This window comes from Myotis yumanensis, unplaced genomic scaffold (genome assembly GCF_028538775.1).
Source record: "Myotis yumanensis isolate MYYU_CA2020_CCGP unplaced genomic scaffold, mMyoYum1.0.hap1 SCAF_7, whole genome shotgun sequence".
NCBI classification, from domain to species: domain Eukaryota; kingdom Metazoa; phylum Chordata; class Mammalia; order Chiroptera; family Vespertilionidae; genus Myotis; species Myotis yumanensis.
The window spans coordinates 37912590-37933058 of record NW_027223758.1 but is presented as its reverse complement, the minus strand read 5'-3'; the positions used below and the strand labels follow the sequence as shown (position 1 = coordinate 37933058).

Genomic DNA, 20469 nt, shown 5'->3' with positions numbered 1-20469 from the left:
AAGATTCTCCTCAGTTACTAATTACAAAGGGAAAGATAGTATCTTGGAGGTGGAAAACTGGGCAGATCCTACCTAAGTCAAGTACAGAGTTATCAATAATAACCTATGGATATGGTCCACTGAGAAGGATATGACATCACTTGTGCAGTACTCTGTCAAAAATACATGGCCTAAATCTAATGGGAGCATGAAACAAACCCAAATTACAGACATACTACAAGGTAAGATCAGTAAAATGATAACAATGTTTAAGTTTTTTGGTTTGTTTTTTTTTTAAACATTTTGTTGTACTTTGTTCCAGGTTAGAACAGCCCTTTGGGGGATAGGAATAAATACAATAGATTTATAAGGGGATGTATTAGTCAAGGCTCTTGTTTATAAAAAAACACACCTATCAATTCTGGCTAATTTGAGGAGAAAAGAAATTTACTAAAAGGATATTGGATAGTTGACAAAGTCTTGAGAATATCTGACAGAGTCTTAAGGATGACTTAAAACATTAAACTTGGAAAGAACAAAAGGAGGCTGACTACACAGCCAAAGAGCTTATCACAGGATACATCTAATAGGGAGTGATACAGTTTGCATGGCCAGCAGTGCCATCCCTGGACATTGATACAGTATTTGCTCCTAAGAGCTGAATATTGTTATTGATCCTACTATAAGAATTTACCACTTCCTCACTTCTCTGTACCACCAGGTCCTGATTCAAAATCCCAAACATATATCAAATCAAGGACCTCAGGTTTTGTGCCTTCACCCTAACTTCCAATGAAGCTGATGTATCTTGTAGAAGGCAAAACTCAAAAGTGGGGAATTACCCTAGCTGGTTTGGCTCAGTGGATAAAGTGTCGGCCTGCAGACTGAAGGGTCCCAGGTTCCATTCCAGTCAAGGACACATGCCTGGGTTGCAGGCTTGATCCCCAGTAGGGGGCATGCAAGACCAGCCGATCAATGATTCTCATTATTGATGTTTCTATCTCTCCCTCTCCCTTCCTCTCTGAAATCAATAGAAATATTTTTTTTTTTTAAAAAAAGGGGGAATTCCTCAGACAAGGAAAGGATTTCTTTCACATGCTGAGCATACCACATTTCCAAAAACAAAGTCCTCCATAAAGGACTAATTTGTCAGTCAAAATATTTAGTAATCTGTCAATTTTATTTCACTACTCTTGTTAAGAATCATTTAAAGAGACTCTTAGAGTCTCAGATTTCAATCAGTGGGAGGGGAGTTTGAATATCTGTGGACAATTAGCTGATGATGTCTTTCATCACCTTTTTAAAAAAATTTTTTACAATATATTTATTGATATCAGAGAGGAAGAGAGAGAAACATCAGTGATGAGAGAGAATCATTGATCAGCTGCCTCCTGCATGCCCCCTACTGGGGCTTCCATCACCTTTTTAAAAAAATTACAAGTATTGCCCAGTTGGTGTGGCTCAGTGGTTGAGCGTTGACCTATGAACCAGGAGGTCAGGGTTCAATTTCAATCCAGGTACATGCCTGGGTTGTGGGCTAGATCCCCCGTGAGGGGGCGTGCAGGAGGCAGCTGATCAAGGACTCTCATCATTGATGTTTCTATCTTTCCCTCTCTTTTCCTCTCTCTCTAAAATCAATAAAAACATATTTCAAAAATTACAAGTGCCATTCCATATATATATGTGTATGTGTGTGTGTACATATATATATAATAGATACATATATATACACACACACACAGTTAAATGCACTTTAACACTACAGATTTTTGATCTAAGACCATGCTAACATAGACATAAGAAATGTCCCCATAATTGAATAAGCCAGAAAAGAAAAGTAATAATCTATTAAGTTATTTTCTAGGTATGTACTACCTTCTTAGTTTATATTTAATGGTGGAACCACACATTGGAACATAAACACTTGAATTTTATTCTGAACCTGTAACTGTCTGATACTTTGTGATCAACTTCTAGAATCCACAACTTGGGATATTCTGTCTTTCCTCAAACTAATTTTGTAAACTCATCAATCTGTTGACTAACATTAATTTATATTTGGCTTATTGTCTAGGTGCAGTAGGTAGATAGGAGTTGTCACTCCCTGTATAGTAGAAGATATGGTATATAATGACCACTTATTCAAAATCTAAATTCCCATGATGATTCTGGGAACCAAAATAATTTCATAGCACTTGGGGAGTGAGGTTTTTTGCCTTTTTTTTTTTTTTTAAATAAATTCAGGCTGTTTAATAAAGATTCGTAGGCATAAATAGAAGTTTTCTTTTCCGTCCATTATATGGACTCATTTTAAAGTTGTTTTTTTCTATTTGTTTAGTTTAATACAGTTTTTTAGTAAAATGAAGAAGTGGATGGACATGTCAAACCTGCCACAAGAATTTCGTGAACGTATAGAAAGATTAGAAAGAAATTTTGAGGTGTCTACTGTAATTTTCAAAAAATTTGAGCCAATATTTTTGGATATATTTCAAAATCCATATGAAGAGCCACCAAAGTTACCACGAAGCAGGAAGCAGAGGTGAGACCCTTAATCCTTACATCATTGACATAAAAAGTATGATATAAAGTCATTAGGGCTATTTGCATTTTTAAAACTCTACTTTTAAAACTTAAGTTTCTATTAAAATCCATTTATAATTACCCATATCTGGAAATTCAGGGTAATAATTTCACTTACTTTTTTATGTTCTGATTATTTTATGCATATTGGAAAGACTTATTTAAGTTTGTTTAAATTAAGCAGAGATTGTCCTTTGTGAGTGGAATTTTATATGTAATTTAACTTTATTATTTGTTATTTATATTTACTGTTTCAGTTTAAATGGCAGCTGTGGAGTGATATTTAGCAAGTTAGTAATATAAAAAGTACATTTCCCCCCTTTTTTTAGGAGGAGTCCTTGCAGTGTTAAGGATCTCTTTAATTTCTGTTGGACACTCTTTGTTTATGCTAAGGGTAAGGTGATACTTTTCAGTGGTTTTACATTTCTTCTGTGGGAACTTGTTGCTATTTGATATTAGAGGTTTCTGGGTTTTGTGTGTCTCTTTTTCTTACAAAGGTAATTTTCGTATGATTGGAGATGATTTAGTAAACTCTTATCATTTACTTCTGTGCTGCTTGGATCTGATTTTTGCCAATGCCATTATATGCCCAAATAGAGGAGATTTGCTAAATCCATCATTTAAAGGTAAGACTTTATTTATTTTTGAAAACCGATTATCAGTTTTTAGAAAAAGTTTTAAAAACTGGCCATATTCTTTCCCCCCTGTTGCTTTTCATACCCTGTCATACTAGGATTGCCATCTGATTTCCATACTGCTGACTTCAGGGCTCCTGAAGAGCCTCCCTGCATCATTGCTGTACTGTGTGACCTGCATGATGGACTTCTAGTAGAAGCAAAAGGAATAAAGGAGCACTACTTTAAGCCGTATATTTCAAAACTCTTTGACAGGAAGGTACTGTACTTATTAAATGACCGAGATTTTTAGGAGTTAGCAGCAGTAACCTCAAAGGAAGAAATAATGTTTTAAAGATTCAGAGTCAAGATTTCCAGGTTTCAGTCTCTGCCATGTTGCAAAATTGGCCTATAATGTGAGGAACAGCCATGACCAATTATGTATACTATCAAGTAAAAATACACTGTCAGAGGTAACTATAGGAGGGTCTGATGAAAAATTATGAAAAACAGGAGGTCAGAGTAAGCTAATTTACTGCCACAATTTGAATAATTCCTATTTACTAGAGGTAGGATGCATATAACAACTATAGCTTTAATTCTTTACAAATAGAGCAGAAAATCCTGTATAGTTTTGTAGACACTTGCAGACTATATGTGTGCATTCTAGTTTGTTTTCCTCAAGAATTTACCTAGCTATTTCTATATTGTGAAGTGGCTTATTCCTTTAGGACTCAATTTTTCATTTCCTGAATATTCAGCCTTTTAATCCAGCTAGACCTTGAGTTTTCTCTTTAGTGAAAAAGGTAGTTTGGATTAGGTTATCATGTGGTTCCTCTCTGCCAATATTATGAGATTTTTCTTCAAGCATAAAGTCTTTCCTAACTGGATTCTTTGTCTCTTACACATACTTTTGTACTTAGTTTTATATTTCCTAAAATATGTATGTGTGTGTGTGTGTGTGTGTGTGTGTGTATCATGACTCTATATGTATGTTAAACATCTTCAGTAAACTTCTAAGGAAACTCAAAAGTTATGTCTGTTGTACTCTGCAGAAGCAGCACACTAGCGGCCTCTGAGTATGATGATTGTACGTCTTGGTTTCTTTGGATTATTTGGCTTTGGGCTGTTGTCTTAGCACAGGGGTGGGAAACCTTTTTTCTGCCAAGGGCCATTTGGATATTTTTAACATCATTTGAGGGCCATACAAAATTATCAGTTTAAAAATTAGCCTGCTGTATTTGGTCAACCATTTAATTAAATCACCCCTAATGCATTGGCAAGGCCAAATCAAATGATTTCCCACCCCTGTTTTGCATCATTATTATAGCATCTCCTTTCACCCTAAAAGTATCCTAGTTTGGACAATGGTCCTCCTGTCCATGGGCCACAGGTATTTTGCTTGGTCTTTGTAGGGTGTTATTTATTTCATTTTGTTTTGTTCAATTTTTAATTTCCAGATAAAGACCTTATATATAAAAACCTTTCAAAAATCAGAAGCTATAGCAATATTGGTTTGGAATTTCTACATGACTTTACATGGGTAACTGTTGTCAAGCTAGATGATGGTCACTTCTTTGAAGATGGGAAATACCCTTTCTGCTCTCATCATTTATGTGTATTGACCCCTGACCCTTAGGGCATTTGAGTTTACAACTCCTGATGTGTAGTAATCTTAAGTAGTGTGAATACACAAAAGTATTAACAACAGTATAGTTTTCCTCTCACCAATGATAGTACATATGTTTCCTTTGAATCTTTTGCTTGCCTAACACATTCAATATATGTTAGTTTACTTTCACCATAGACGAGTGTTTAAAATTGGATAGCTTTCATCAGAATAACTATGAAAATTTGCTAAAAATGCTGCCTCAGCCCAGGCCTTGAGGTCCATCAGTTTGCATTTTAAACAAGTTCTCTAAAATGATTCGTATATCACTAAAATTTGGAAACCTCTGCTTAAGACTGATTTTAAAGTATTTTCAAAACTGACTTTAGCCTGGTTGGTGTGGCTCAGTTGGTTGAGTGTCAGTCATCTTATGCACCAAGAGGTCACTCACTGGTTTGATTCCTGGTCAGGGCACATGCCTGGGTTGTGGGTTCAATCCCCAGTAGGGGGTGTGTAGGAGGCAGCTGATAAATGTTTCTATCTCATCAATGTTTCTATCTCCCTTCCTCTCTCTGAAACCAATAAAAACGTATTAAAATAATAGTAAATTTTTAAAGGCAATTTTCTTTTTAAAGAAGAAAAAAACCTTGACTTTAAATGGTTTTTAATATTTTATTTGCATGCTGATTTAGTTTTACTGGTCTGAAATAAATATTTAGTAATTTTGTTTTGTGTTTGTATGATTTATGACAACTGCCAATGTGAAAATTTAGATAAATATTGTTTTTATGTGTGTGCTAATATGCTCAATTATATGATGTCACATAATGACTTTTTCCTCCTAGATTTTAAAAGGAGAATGCCTCCTGGACTTTTCCAATTTTACTGATAATAGGTAAGTATCTACCACTAATGGTATCTAATATAGTATAGGCTGTCAATAATAATTTGTTGCAATTTATTAAGTGAAACATTATATTCAAGTTCCTACTGTTCTAGTGACATTGAGTGGGTGTTGTCACCAAGCCTTGTTGTCTTTATATTTATTTTGGGGAACCATTGGTACTTGACAGCTACTGTCCAGAGAAAGTCATAAACAGGCCCAATGTCTTCTGTATTTGAGTTTTTATTAATCAAATGTTGGCAAATTCAGAATGTGCTTATATTTCAAAGCCATTATTGCCTTAGAATCTTAATTAGGTTCAACTAGTTTTCAGATTAAGTATATATTCTCTTTCACTCACCTTTCAAAGTAATTTATTGCTGTGTATGTGAATGTGAAGAATGGTCATCAGGTAGGAGCCTCTGATATCATTAGATGAGCAGACTTAATAAAAATAAGAAGTCACCCTCGCCAGTGTGGCTCAGTTGGGTAGGCATTGTCATGCACCAAGGGATTGCTGGTTGATTCCTGATCAGGGCACAAGCCCAGATTGCAGGCTTGATCCCCAGTAGGGGTGGTGCAGGTGGCAGCTGATAGATGTCTCGCTCTCGCATCAGTGTTTCTCTCTCTAAAAATCAGTAAAAAAATATATTTTTAAAAAAGTAACAACACTAGAAAGTCATCAGCTTTTCCATACTGTGGAGTCTAAATCTATCTTCAAATCAAGATAAACCCATTGTGTTTTATTCTGTTACTTGGTTTTATTCTTGCAGCTTAAAGTAATTTTTTTTTTCAGCAAAGCAGTGAACAAGGAGTATGAAGAATATGTTTTAACTGTTGGTGATTTTGATGAACGGATCTTTTTGGGAGCAGATGCAGATGAGGAGATTGGAACTCCTCGAAAGTTCGCTGGTGACACCCCATTAGGGAAACTGACAGCACAGGCTAATGTGGAATATAACCTTCAACAACACTTTGAAAAAGTAATATAACCTAGACTGGCCTCAGTCTTGAATGATCTTTTTCTTTCTGTGTATGATTCTACTAACAGCAGAAGCATCTTTCAAGCTAAATCTTGGGTTTCTTCTACTAATTCATATTTCCCATGAAAGCCTTAAAAGGTAATTTTTTAAAACTATGGCATTTAGTATTTTTACCACATTTCTTACTATTTTTCATATTTTGGATATATTTTCCCAGAATGCCTGGGTTTTACAGTAGAGAATGTATCTTGACATAAAGGATTTATGCTTTCTTCCTAATCTTTTTATCACTAGCCACTATTCTACTGCTTTAAAATTTAATTTGCTTTCCTACCCATGATAAACTATGTGCTCTTTCTGTGCTTCAGCTATAAAACTTTGGACTTGAGCCAGGACTGGTTTGGCTCAGTGGATAGAGCGTCGGCCTGCGGACTGAGAGGTCCCGGGTTCGATTCCGGTCAAGGGCATGTGCCTGGGTTGCGGGCACATCCCCCATGGGAGATGTGCAGGAGGCAGCTGGTCGATGTTTCTCTCCCATCGATGTTTCTGGCTATCTATCTCTCTCCCTTCCTCTCTGTAAAAAATCAATAAAATATATTAAAACAAACAAACAAACAAACAAACAAACAAAAAAAAACTTTGGACTTGATTATTAATAGCCAAGGCTTAATTCTGTTTATAATGGATTGGAGGATAAGGTTTAATGGAAAAGTCACTAGTCTAGAACACTGATTTTCAACCTTTTGTCTCATGGCACACATAAACTAATCAGTATAATTCTGTAGCACACCAAAGAAATAAATTATTTTGCCAATCTGATAAAAAAATTAGTTATACTTTTGATTTACCAAAAAATCCTATATAATAAAAGGGTAATATGCAAATTGACCCTAACAGTGCAACGACTGGTTGATAATAATGCGCACTGACCACCAGGGGGCAGACGCTTAATGCAAGAGCTGTCCCCTGGTGGTCAGTGCACTTCCACTGGGGGAGCTCTGCTCAGCCACAAGCCAAGCTGACGGCTGCTAGCGCAGCGGTGCTGGCAGGAGCCTCTCCCACCTCCTTGGCAGTTGGACATCCCCTGAGGGCTCCCGGGCTACCAGAGAGATGTCTGACTGCCAGCATAGGCCTGATCCCCCAGGGAGCGGGCCTAAGCCGGCAGGTGAACATCCCCCGAGGGGTCCCGGACTGCGAGAGGGAGTAGGCTGGGCTGAGGGACCCCTCCCCACCCCACCCCCGAGTGCACGAATTTTCGCACACCGGGCCTCTAGTAATAATAATAATTGCCTACCCTTTTTGCTCCAAAGTGGCTTTTTAAAAAAAAATCAGGTGCTTATACTTGTATATAAGGATTTCTGGTATAATTAAACAGTCAGATACAGCCTTTTGCAATGTGGCCAGTGAGTTGAACTCTGTTATATACCTATATATTTATGGTTCAAGGCAGGGCATTCACGCTGGACAGTATTTGTTGTGTTGGCTGTTGTCAGTTTTTTGGGGGGAGTGGCTGTTATAATTTTTTTAATTTGACAATCTAAAGGAAAAAAGATCAGTGTCCCTGACTAAATAGTCAGGTATTGCATGCTTTAAAAATTCTTGCAGCACACTGGTTGAAGATCAGCTCTGCCATTAACTTCATCAGCTTAAACAGGGTTTTTAACTTCTCTGTGCCTGTTGTCTCATAAGTAAAATGAAAATGTATATGTTATTTTTAAGTGAATGTTAGGAAGAAAAAATGAGATTATGCTTTGAAAAAGTGTTACTCAAATTTAAGGATGTTATTAACATGATATTGCTAAAAATTTGGTGGATAACCAGAAGAGGAGGGGAAAAAGTCTACTAAATTTGAATAGAGAAGATGATATACATACTAAATTAAATACATAATGACGGGGAAGGTAACTTTTTAACCTCACAGATTTTTCTTTTTTTGACAGAAAACATCATTTGCACCTTCAACCCCCCTGACAGGACGGCGATATTTACGAGAAAAAGAAGCTATCATTACTCCTGTTGCTTCAGCCACTCAAAGTGTGAGCCGGTTACAGAGTATTGTGACTGGGCTGAAAAATGCACCAAGTGAACAACTTATAAATATTTTTGAGTAAGTTCAATACTATTACTTTTCTAAATTAAATTAGATTTTGTATTCCATTTTGTATTCAGTATATTCAGAATTCTTAAGATAGTGGATATACATTGGGAAAGTTTTACCATACCATTTCAATCACAAAATATGTTGACCTAATATCAGAAAGAAGTACCTATTAAAAATTTCATATCAGTATTCATATTATTATAGACTTTTAAGGTTAGATATACCTGAAAGGTTATTTAGCTCTGACATTCCATTCTGGTAACTATCCCTAAGTTATACATTATTATTTTTCTTTTTACTTGACCTTAAATGGGTTCAAGCTAAATGTTTATCAAATGGAGGAATTACATATTGATGGTGCAGCCAGAAAATATATTTTTTTGCGATTGTTTAAAAAAAGACCATTATAAGAACCTGGTGGGATTCCTGAAGATAAAACCCAGGAAAGTTTGGGGCCACCCCTAAGAATGTAGCACCAGGAGTCTCTCACTTCTCACTCAGCTTCTAGCAATTCATTAAAATGACCATTTAAGTATCCTTACAAATTTATGCTCCTTCTTCTACTCCAGAAGTATGGAACAATGAGATAGCTTTCCTGATCAGCAGGAGGACACTGATAGCTGGGAAGTTTGATGCTCAGTGATAGCTTTGCTACCTCTGAATCCTAAAAACGACCCTGTCCTTCAAGAGCAACTGAAGCCCTTCAAAGATGCACTGATTGCCCTTTATCTCCTTGTGTTTATAATTCTCATACCTATCATCTGAATAGTGGTAACAAATGAGTAAACTAGAGGATTGCATGTATAATGCATCAGCAGAAATTATGTCTATGAAAGAAAAACAAGCACATTTGGAATAGGAAGTAAAAGGAGAAGTGAAAAAAAAGAAGTAAATCCCTCCCTTCCTCTCTGAAAGCAATAAAAATTAAAAAAAAATAATAATGAAGAAGTGAAACTATTGAATAACATGACTAAGGCTGAAAGACTGGGAACATTCTCAGACTTTGAAAAATACTACTTATATTCAAGGTCCTCCTGGACACCCAGATGAAAGGAAATAGAGATCTCACACTGGAAAAGATGCATTCCAGATCTAATAACAGGTCCTCCAGGTTCTAAAGGTGATTAGAGAACAGTTGGCTTTCCTGGAAGTCAAGGATTCTCAGGACTAGTGGAGAAGACTTAGAGACCAGGAAATCCTGGACAAAAAGGCCAGAACGGGGAGGAAAGAGGGAGAATAAGCATGCTAAGACCAGTACCACTCCCTGATCTTATTAGGCAGAACCCTTTTAGGATCAGGTGGGTTAGGACATCTGCTACCATCTCATTAAAAGGCCCTTCACCTCCAGACAAATCAGCACAACTGATTCCAAGATCCCTTTATGGTTCCTCCAAACGACCAGGTAGCCAAGCTTCCTCATGGTTTTCTCTCCCGGTCCTGGGTGCTGCTGCTAGGGCCTCTGCTTTCATGCTCAGACCTCTACCCACTCCATACCCCTGCATCACTATCATCCCCTAACCTGGACACCTTCCATTGGCTGTTCTAACTAGAGCCAGGCTAGGAGTTCATTGACATCCCCTCAACTAGTATCTTGCTAAACCAGTTTAATCCATTGAGTTCTAGAAATTTTATGGGTATTGACTTATGTGGGTTCATTAATTAAGAAACACTATTCTCAACCAACAAGAGGAATGACATAAAAAGAAAATTCATTCAGCATATGTTCATTGTGAACCTCCTGGAACTGGACTTGATAGCTAATAAGATAGCTATTGTGTCTGGCCTTACAGAGCTAATTGTCCTGAAAGACATAGAAATGTAAACAGACAATTATACAGTACAGCAGAGCTATATTGGAGGAAGAATAGGGCTCTATAGGTGCTTAGAGGAGATCAATATTTTTAAATCCCTTAGAATATTAAAAAGATAATTGATTTTGATTTGCATAGTTTACCTTCTTGTCTTCTTAGGCTCTAAATTACAGCTTTTTTTTCAAGTTTTATGGTGAGGTAAAGTGGAGCTTGGACAGTTCATTCAACACATTTGAATAAAAAAAACAAAACTTGTGGTTTTTTTTAATTTCCTGCTCATTTCAAGCAAAAATTTTTTTATCAGGGTGGCTGCAAAAAAAAAAAAAAAAAAAAAGAAAGAAAAGAAAGGAAGAGAGAAAAGAAAAACAGAATTTCATGAAAAAAATAAAACTGATAATTTTTTTATTCTAAAAAGTATTTTATGCTTTAATTATCCAGTGTAGGTCCTGGAGGAAAAAGACATATTTCAGTAGCACTAGAGATACTTTGTGTAGGTAAAGAAAGGGCTGAAACAATGAAAAAGGAGAAAAGTTAAGAAAAGGCAGACAAAAAAAGGAATAAGAGGGCTAGCACAAAGATGATGGCATAGGTAAATGTGGCATTCACCTTCTTCCACAACCACATCAAAATTACAACTAAACCACAGAACAACCATCATTCAGAACAGCCTGAAATCTAGCTGAACAGAAGCCCTACAACTAGAGAATTAAAGAAGGCACATTGAGATTCTCGGTGGGGCAGGGGCCAGAATGGGCTGGTCGGACATCCACATATGGCAGTTAAAAATCAGGAGGAATATCTTGGCAGTGGAACTACCCCAGTGAGGAGCAAAGGGTCCCACCCCCACATTAGACCCTCAGCTCAGTATTCCAGTGCCAGAAAGAGTAGTCCTCATAACTTCAGGCTGTAAAAGCCAGTGGGGATTGTGGCTGAGTGACAGAGGCTGCTGAAGTCCCAGGCAGTTCCTCTTGAAGGACCTGTGCACAGACTTACTCAGACTCACTGCCTCTGAGCTCCAGCACTGAGGCAGCAACTTGAAAGCATCCAAGGACATACAGAGAGGAACTAAATTGTCTGGCATCAGGACAAGAACTGAGGCCAGCCTTCTCCCAGACAAAATTGCTGGCAGAGGTCATTGTTCCTTGGCTGAGACCTCCCCTACCACAGAGCCAATAGGCAGGAGCCATATCTAAGTCTCCATCAACCTGACCAACACTGTTCACCAGTCCTGGTGATACCCCAAGGCCCCACCCCACCCAGTTTGCAGTCCCACCCAAGCTGTTTGCAGTGGATTTTCCATATGAATGGGCTGTCCTGGCTCAGGCTTCAGACTTTTCTAAAATCTCTCAAACAAGCAGCAGCTGGCCTCATCGTGCCCCATATCTCTGGATAAGTGGCCACAGGCCCAGCACTAGCAGCAGCTTTCCAAGGTTCAAAGCTTGGCCTCCTGGGCACCTCCAAGCCCAACACAAGTAGCACCTATCTGCAGATCATTCTGTAACTCATGTCGGGTGGCCCCAGGCAGGGCATAGGCAGCAGTTGACTTTGCACCTCCCAGGAGGCCCTAGAGCCAGTGTACCCGGTAGTCAGTTTCAGACCATGACAGTTTTCAACCCTACCACATCCACGAGCAACACACTCAAGGGGAGGACTTGGTGAGCACCAAAGCCCCATTGAAGCAAGTCCTGCCCCATAGGGGTGTCTCCTGCACAGCAGCTTTTCTGCTGTTGTCATAGCTGTTCCTCACAGCCAATTGGCCTGGGAGTCAACCCCTCCCAGTGACAACAATTAAGGCTCAACTACAACAGGACAGTGCACACAGCTCACGTAGAGGCTTACATAGAAGTCTCAGCTCAGGTGTCTAGTAAGGCTGAGCCACTGGGCCCTACAGGACACCTACTACACAAGGTCACTATACCAATTCCAGGAGACATAGCAGCTCTACCCAATACATAAAAACAAACACAGGGAAGCAGCCAAAATGCGGAGACAAAGAAACATGTTACAAATGAAAGAAATGGAAGCAAGCAAACTGCTGGATACAGAGTCAAGACAATGGTTATAAGATTACTCAAGGATCTTAATGAGAGCTTCAAGGGACTTAGTGAGATTCTCAAGGATCTTAGTGAGAATGTCAAAGACATGAAAAAGGGCCAGTCAGAAATTAACTAACTGAAATAAAGAATAATTTACAGGGATTCAACAGTAGAGTAGAGGATTCCAAGAATCAAATCAAGGATTTGGAATATGAGGAAGCAAAAACCGCCCAATCAGCAGAGCAAAAAGAAAAAAGAATCCAAAAATATGAAAGCAATTTAAGGAGCCTCAGGAACAACTTCAAATGTACTAATATTCGCATTATGGGGATGCCAGAAGGAGAAGAGAAAGAGCAAGATATTGAAAACCTACTTGAAGAAATAATGACAAAAACTTTCCCTACCTGGTGAAAGAAATAGTTTTGCCTTTTCTAGAATGTCATAAATATAAGCATAATATAGTGGCTGTTGATTCTTCTAATATTGAAATTCCTAAACATAATGTCAAATTATTTCATTTAGAGGCTGTAGACTTGTTTGAAATATGCTAGTTTACATATCTAAGTTGTAGGTCCTTGCTTTTTATCACTTTGAATATTTCTTGCCACTCCCTTCTGGCCTGCAAAGTTTCTGTTCAGAAATCAGCTGACAGTTGTAGGAATGCTTCCTTGTAGGTAACTAACTGATTTTCTCTTGATGCTTTTAAGACTATCTCTTTGTCTTTAACCTTTGGCATTTTAATTATAATGTGTCTTAGTGTGGGTCTCTTTGGATTCATCTTTTTTGGGACTCTAGGTTTACACCTGAGACTAGAACTTTGATCATGAAAAACCAAGCTAATTCTTAAAAGAAGAAATGTTGGTAGGCTGGGTTGTTCTTTTTTTTCTGGTAATTGAGTTCCTATTGTATTTTATAGATCTTGTATGCGTAATCCTATGGAAAATATTATGAAAATAGTGAAAGAAATAGGAGAGACTTTCTGTCAACACTATACTCAATCAACAGATGAACAACCAGGATCTCACATAGGTAAGAAGACAAAACTAAAGCAATAAAAATAGACAGATTGTCTCCCCCAAAAAAGTAGAAATTCAAGTTTTTCCTTCCCCGCTATTCTTTTTTTTTTTTTTTTGAGAGAGAGAGAGTGGAGGTGAGGGAGGAGGGTTGGGAAAGAGAGAAAAACATCAATGTGAGAGACACATTAATTGGCTGCCTCCCATTTGCACCCCAACCTGGGCCAGGGATCAAACCTGCAACTGAGGTACATGCCCTTGACCTGGAATTGAACCCCTGACTCTTTGGGCTGTGGCTCTAACAACTGAGAAACCAGCCAGGGTTCCCTGCTTTCTTAATTTATCAGATTTAAGTTTATATGTTTTGTTCTTTAGCCCTTAACAGCTATGTTTTATTAACAAATTTTCCCTTTTTTCCCCCCTAAGACTTTGCTGTAAACAGACTAAAGCTTGCAGAAATTTTGTATTATAAAATACTAGAGACTGTAATGGTTCAGGAAACACGAAGACTTCATGGAATGGACATGTCAGTAAGTAAATTGCCTCTCTCAGCCTCTAGCAAGGTCCATAAATCTTAAGCCTGGCCCGGCTGGCATGGCTCAGTGGTTGAGCATCCACCTATGATCCAGGAGATCCTGGATTCGATTCCTGGTCAGGGCACATGCTCAGATTGCAGGCTTGATCCCCAGTAGGGGACATGCAGGAGGCAGCCCATCAGTGATTCTCTCTCATCATCGATATTTCTATCTTTTCTCGTTTCCTTTCTGAAATCAATAAATATATATTTTAAAAAACATATATACTATATATATGTGTGTGTGTGTATATATGTGTGTGTGTGTGTGTGTGTGTGTGTGTGTGTGTATCTTAAGCCTGGAAGCAATGTGTTGTGAGGTTCTACAGTATAATTCATTGTGGAGGTCAGCGGTTAAGGTAAACTTAGCCAAGATGACATATTAGTTGGCCTTAGTTATCTTTGGCACATCAAGAGCTAGTCACATCTAGGAAGGAATGTGAAATGTCTAAAATTCGTCTTTGGTGCACCATCAGTATCCTTTCCATTCAGGTACTGTTTTTTTGTCCTTCATTTGCAGTTAGCTAATAATAAACCCCCTTCCCTCAAACATTAAAGCCAACTGATATTAAGGTATTTGTCCATACCTCCCAGGGATTTTAGAGGAATAAATTCTTGCATATTGGTTTTTTTTCTCTCTCTCTCTTTATCTGTTTTTGTTTTTTATTGATTTCAGAGAAGGAGGGAGAGGGAGAGAGAGATAGAAACATCAGTGACGAGAGAGAATCATTGATCGGCTACCTCCTGCATGCACCACACTGGGATTTGAGCCCAGAACCCGGGCATGTGTCCTGACCGGGAATTGAACCGTGACCATAGGTCAATGCTCAACCACTGAGCCACGCCAGCTATGCTGTACATCCCCATAATGTTTTTTAGACTCACATTTGATTGGCAGTTACATGTATTTAGAATTCTAGATTAACAGTCATTTTCCTTTGGCATTCAAGTCCAATGGCATTCTAATTCTCATTATTGGTATGTGTCCTGTGTTTACTTTCTGGAATATTAATATTCTGTTTTTGTTTTTGTTTGTTAATCCTCACCCAAGGATATTTTTCCTATTGATTTTTAGAGAGAGTAGAAGGGAGGATTGCAGGGAGGGAGGGGGAGAGAGAGAGAGAGAGAGAGAGAGAGAGAGAGAGAGAGAGATTGAGAAAGAAACATCGATGCCATAGAGACACATTGATTGGTTGCCTCTCACATGCACCCTGAGTGGGGCGCAAGATCAAACCTGCAACTCAAAAACAAAACAAAACCTGCAACCCAGATACATACCTTTGACTAGGAATTGAACCCACTACCCTTCATCTGTGGGCCGATGCTCTAACCACTGAGGACCCAGCCAGGGCAATATCCTCTCTCTCTTTTTTTTAAATTGATTTTACAGAGCGGAAGGGAGAGGATGTAGAGTTAGAAACATTGATGAGAGAGAAATATCAATCAGCTGCCTCCTGCACGTCCCCTACTGGGAATCGAGCCCACAACCAAGGTACATGCTCTTGACCAGAATCGAACCTAGGACCCTTCACTCCCTGGGCTGATGCTCTATCAACTGAGCCAAACTGGTTAGGGCAATATCCTCTTTTTATCACTGATGTACTGAAATTTATAATAAAGTGCTTTATTGTGTGTCTTTTCATTTATGTATTGGACATTCTTATAAAATTGTTCTTTTGTTGTTTTTTTAAATATATTTTAACTGATTTTAGAGAGTAAGGGTGTGGGAGAGAGAGATAGAAACATCAATGATGAGAGAATCATTGATTGACTGACTCGTACATGCCCCACACTGGGGATCGAGCTTGCAACCTGGGCATGTGCCCTGACTGGGAATCAATCCGTGACCTCCTGGTTCATAGGTAGACACTCAACAACTGAGCAAAATTGTTCTTTTAATCCCAAAAATATGTCCAGCAGTTTGGGGTCATTTTATTGCATTATTTCTTACATAATATATTGCCCACTGATTTATCTCACTGTAGATTTTATTTTTCAGATGAGGGATGTTCAGGATTATTTTTCTTCTCTTGTTTTTCTTTTACTTTAAAAAATATGTTTTATTGATTTTTAGAGAGAGAGGAAAGGAGAGGGAGAGAGAGATAGAAACATCGATTAGCTGCCTCCTGCATGCCCCCTACTGGGGATCAAGCCGGAAACCTAGGTATGTGGCCTGACTGGGAATCTAACCAGTGACCTCTTTGTGCTTGGAATGACATTCAACCAATTGAGCCACACCAGCTGTCTCTTCTCTTATTGTTATTTTGTTTTTTGTCTTTTTGTTATAATTGTAAGGATATTTATTCAACTTTTCATCATTCAATCCTAATAAAGTTTTTTATTTTAGCTATATTTTAATTTCTAAGATCTCTTTCTTTCTCTCTGAGGTTATTAATTTAGATTTCTTTGAAGTTGTGTTCTGTTGCTTGAATTGTCTGTTTCCTCTGTGTTTCTTTTCTGTTTATTTTGATCTTTGTCTTTCAATGGGAGGGTTTCCTCAAATGTTGGATCATTTTTAGATGTTTACTTTTACTTTTATTTGGATGAGGCACTAAAAATGAGACACTAATAAACCCTTGTGTTGAAAGACAGTTTGATTCAAAAGCTCTGTATGCAAGAGTGGGAATAAAAGTCCACCAGCCTTGCCCTAGCAATGTAGTTCAGTTGGTTGAGCATTGTCCCGAAAGTTTTGATTCCCAGTCAGGGCACATGCACAGATTATGGGTTCAGTCCACAGTCAGGGCATGTGCAGGAGGCAACTGATAGATGTTTCTCACATCGATGTTTCTCTCTCTCTCTCTCTCTCTCTCTCTCTCCCCCTCTTCTTTCCTCTCTCTCTAAAATCAATAAAAACATATTTTAAAAAATAAAAGCTCACCAACCTCAGGTGATTATGTAATATTACAGACCCTCAACTGTTTTGCTAATATTTTGGTTTCTCTAGAGAAATATCTGCTAATCTTTTGCCTCACAGTTGCTGTGGTTGAGCAGAACAAGGAAGGGAAACTTGATGTCACAATTTAGTCTGCAAACTTCTACCTAAAACCTCAATCTTCTATGCCTTGTGTTCTCAAGTTTCGATTCTCTACAGTTCAGTTCTACAGAAATAATTCTTAGGTTCTCTGTTGGGATAGACTAGAGGCCTGTCTTCTGACTCCTTAGAGTGGGGGTTGGGTAGGTATAGTTCTAACTACAACATCCATCCATGTTGGCCCCTTGCCCAACCACTGCTTTCTATTCTGCTCGTGCCTTTGGTTGCTTTGTTTCTTTTCAGGTTGCATAGAGCAAATTTGTTTTTAGTGTGTCTCTTCAGGCCCTTATGTTTGACCATTCTACTTTATTCTTAGTAATTTGTCATCCTTCCATCCACTTCTAGTCTTTATAAATATACTAGAGGCCCGGTGCACAAATTCATACATGGGTGGGGTCCGGCTGGCCCCACCCCCGGTTGGGTTGGGGGGGCCTATCTGGGGTGCAGCCAGCTGCGGGGAGAGGCCTGGAGAAGACCCACTGAGTTGGAGCTGAGCATGGACCCCAGGCTTCTCAGGGAGGACGGTCTCAGCAAGGAAACAGAAACCAGGAGAAGGCTCTGCAAACAGGCCCTGAGCTCCCTTTGGCCGGGCCGACTCAAAGCTGGTGTCTCTGTGTGTACATTAGACATAGCCCGGCACTCACCTTTGTCTGTTGGTCAAATCCATTGCATTGAAAAACTTGTTCTCCTTCTTCTCTTTGGGGCCTTACAACAAATACAGGCCAATTGGAAGACATGGGCCCCAGTGGCAGAGCCAGGCCCCACAATCACCCTGAATTTAGGCCTAAGACAACTGGGTAGCAATCTCCAGGGAACAGAACACACTATTTTAGAGTCTTAATTCTCCCCTAAAATGTGCCCAGCTGCTCCTCTTTAGCTGGGATAGACTGAACTAAGGAACCAAAGATCGAGTTTCCTTTGAGGTGGGATCCACCAGGAGCCAGCTGGTGGCAAGGCCTCTCACAGGCGGCTACCTTCCCCCTCAAGCTTGGTGTGCTCTGAGCCAGTCCGTTTCTGGTGGTCCTGGACCCTTGGCGGCAGGTCCACAGGGTTTCTCTCTGTCACCTTCCTGGCCTCCCGAGCAGTACCCTCCAGCCCAGCGCACCAGGCGGCTGTCGCTAGAGCCGGGACTCAGAGAGTGAAGGAGCTGGCCCACGCCGAGAAGGACCCGCAGGTGGCCAGGCTGTGCCCCCCACCTCACTTCTCAGTCTCGCTCACGTGGATTGAGCCAAAGCTTGCTGCCTAAGACAGGCGCCATGTGGGGAGAGTCACAGCGGGGAGAGGGGTGCCCTGACCTGCCAGCCTTGGTGATGTTCATCTCAATGCCCAGCTGATTGAATTCGTCCCACAAAGCCTTCATCTCAAGCTGCGTCCTCACGCTGGCCACCTTCGCATTCTTTACCAGTGCCTTGGCGGTGGGAGCACAGTTGGCCCCAGGGCCCTCGGGCTCTGCAGCAGCACTGGTGGCAGCAACCGGTCGTTCCACTGTAACAGTCGCTGGGCTTTTATTATATAGACTAGAGGCCCGAAATTCATGCAAGGGGCTCAGCCCTCGCAGCCTCAGCCCTCACAGCCCCTCACAGCCTTGGCCCTTGCAGCCCCTCGTAGCTTGGCCAGCCCTCATAGCCCTGGCTTTGTCCAGAAGGTCATCCGGATGGTTGTCCAGAATGTCATCTGGACGGTCGTTCAGCTGTTTGGTCTAATTAGCATATTAGCTCTTTATTATAGAGGATGGTTTGCAGTTACGATGTCTCCTAGTTTTCTACAGAATAGTTTCTGTTTCTTATTCTCTTTGTTGATTTGGAGTGATATTTAAAAGAAGGATGGCAATAAACAGCCTGTTTAAAACTAAAAACTGATGTTGAATCTTAAACTCAATGATGAAACAAGAATTTATCTTAGTAAAATAACTCTTTCTCTGAACTTTTTAAAGTCTTAGCCATGATATTATAATACCTTTGATTTTAGTTTTTTGATTAATAAGCCCTTTTGTTGACAAAACACTGGTAATAAAACCCATTAAAAAATTCTTAGTGCTTTTCTTTTAATGGGAATATTTACTATTTGGTTATTTGCTCAATTTTCAAAGCAGGTTGTGATGTATGCCTCATTTAAATATATCTACCATTGAGCAGGATTATATAAGAAAACTCTTTACCAGTTTGAGAATTCAAATTTTTATCTCTGATAATCTAGTATAATATAATGTGTACAAGTGATTTTTTCTTATTTCTATAGTCTTTATAGAATGACAAAAGCTAAACTTGTTAGAAATATTAAACTGTGGTCTTTCTCTTTTCCAAGGTTCTTTTAGAGCAAGATATATTCCATCGTTCCTTGATGGCCTGTTGTTTGGAAATTGTGCTCTTTGCTTATAGCTCACCTCGTACTTTTCCCTGGATTATTGAAGTTCTTAATTTACGGCCATTTTATTTTTATAAGGTGAGATGAAGACAGTTCTGTTTATGGTGTACCTCACATAGAATTCTATTATCTTAATGCTGAAGAAACAAGCTGTACTGATGTTTGGAAAATATTCCCAGAGGTATTCTGAAAACATATATTCCTTTTGGGTGGAATCAAGGACAAAAGGGAGAGAATGAAGGGTATATGTAAATTAAGCCAATCTCACAAGTTTGGTTTTGTTTCTGTCACTGGCGAACACAACCAGAAACTAAGTAGTTAACTTTGAATTTTCCATATTTATGAATGAAAATCATAATCCTGGGCTTCCTCTCAAGATGGCAGGGTAGTTAAATGCAGTACTCCCTTCCTCCCACAAGCACATGAAAATGACAACTGAAGTACAGAACAACCATCATTCAGAACCATGTGAAATCTAGCTGAACAGAAGTCCTATAACTAAGGATGTAAAAAAAGATGCCACATTAAGACTGGGAGGAGAGGCAGAGATGCAGCATCGGCTGGTCCTCACTCAGTGGCAGTTAAAAATCAGGAGGGATAGCTCTGCTGCAGAGGTTCCCAGCCCCACACCAGGTACCCCAGCCCAGGGTTCTAATGCTGGGAAGAGAAGTCCCCATAACTTTGGCTGTGAAAACCAGTCTGGATTCTGACTGAGTGAGATGGAGGGCTGCTGGAGTCCCAGGTGGTTCCTCTTAAATGGCCTATGTATGGACTTATTTGGATTCACCTCTCTGGATTCCATTGCTGGGGCAGCAGTTCAAAAAGCCCCAGGGACATATGGGGAAGAACTAAATTGTCTGGCTTTGGAATGATGGTTGGAAGGACGGCTTT

General features: G+C 39.4%; 1 protein-coding gene across 3 annotated transcripts in view; it reads left to right on the top strand.

The window, feature by feature from the left end:
* The window catches only part of RBL1 (RB transcriptional corepressor like 1), an 84368-nt gene that overhangs the window by 14458 nt on the left and 49441 nt on the right, over positions 1-20469 (top strand). The window contains exons 3-12 of one of the 3 annotated variants that reach the window (XM_070420279.1): positions 2318-2518; positions 2889-2953; positions 3057-3185; positions 3293-3453; positions 5628-5677; positions 6462-6648; positions 8589-8755; positions 13513-13625; positions 14036-14139; positions 19519-19656. In XM_070420279.1, the coding sequence (XP_070276380.1) occupies positions 2318-2518; positions 2889-2953; positions 3057-3185; positions 3293-3453; positions 5628-5677; positions 6462-6648; positions 8589-8755; positions 13513-13625; positions 14036-14139; positions 19519-19656 (1315 nt within the window). Of the gene's footprint in view, positions 1-2317; positions 2519-2888; positions 2954-3056; positions 3186-3292; positions 3454-5627; positions 5678-6461; positions 6649-8588; positions 8756-13512; positions 13626-14035; positions 14140-19518; positions 19657-20469 lie in introns of those variants that run through there. The other 2 variants (XM_070420280.1, XM_070420281.1) reach the window with 2 other exon arrangements.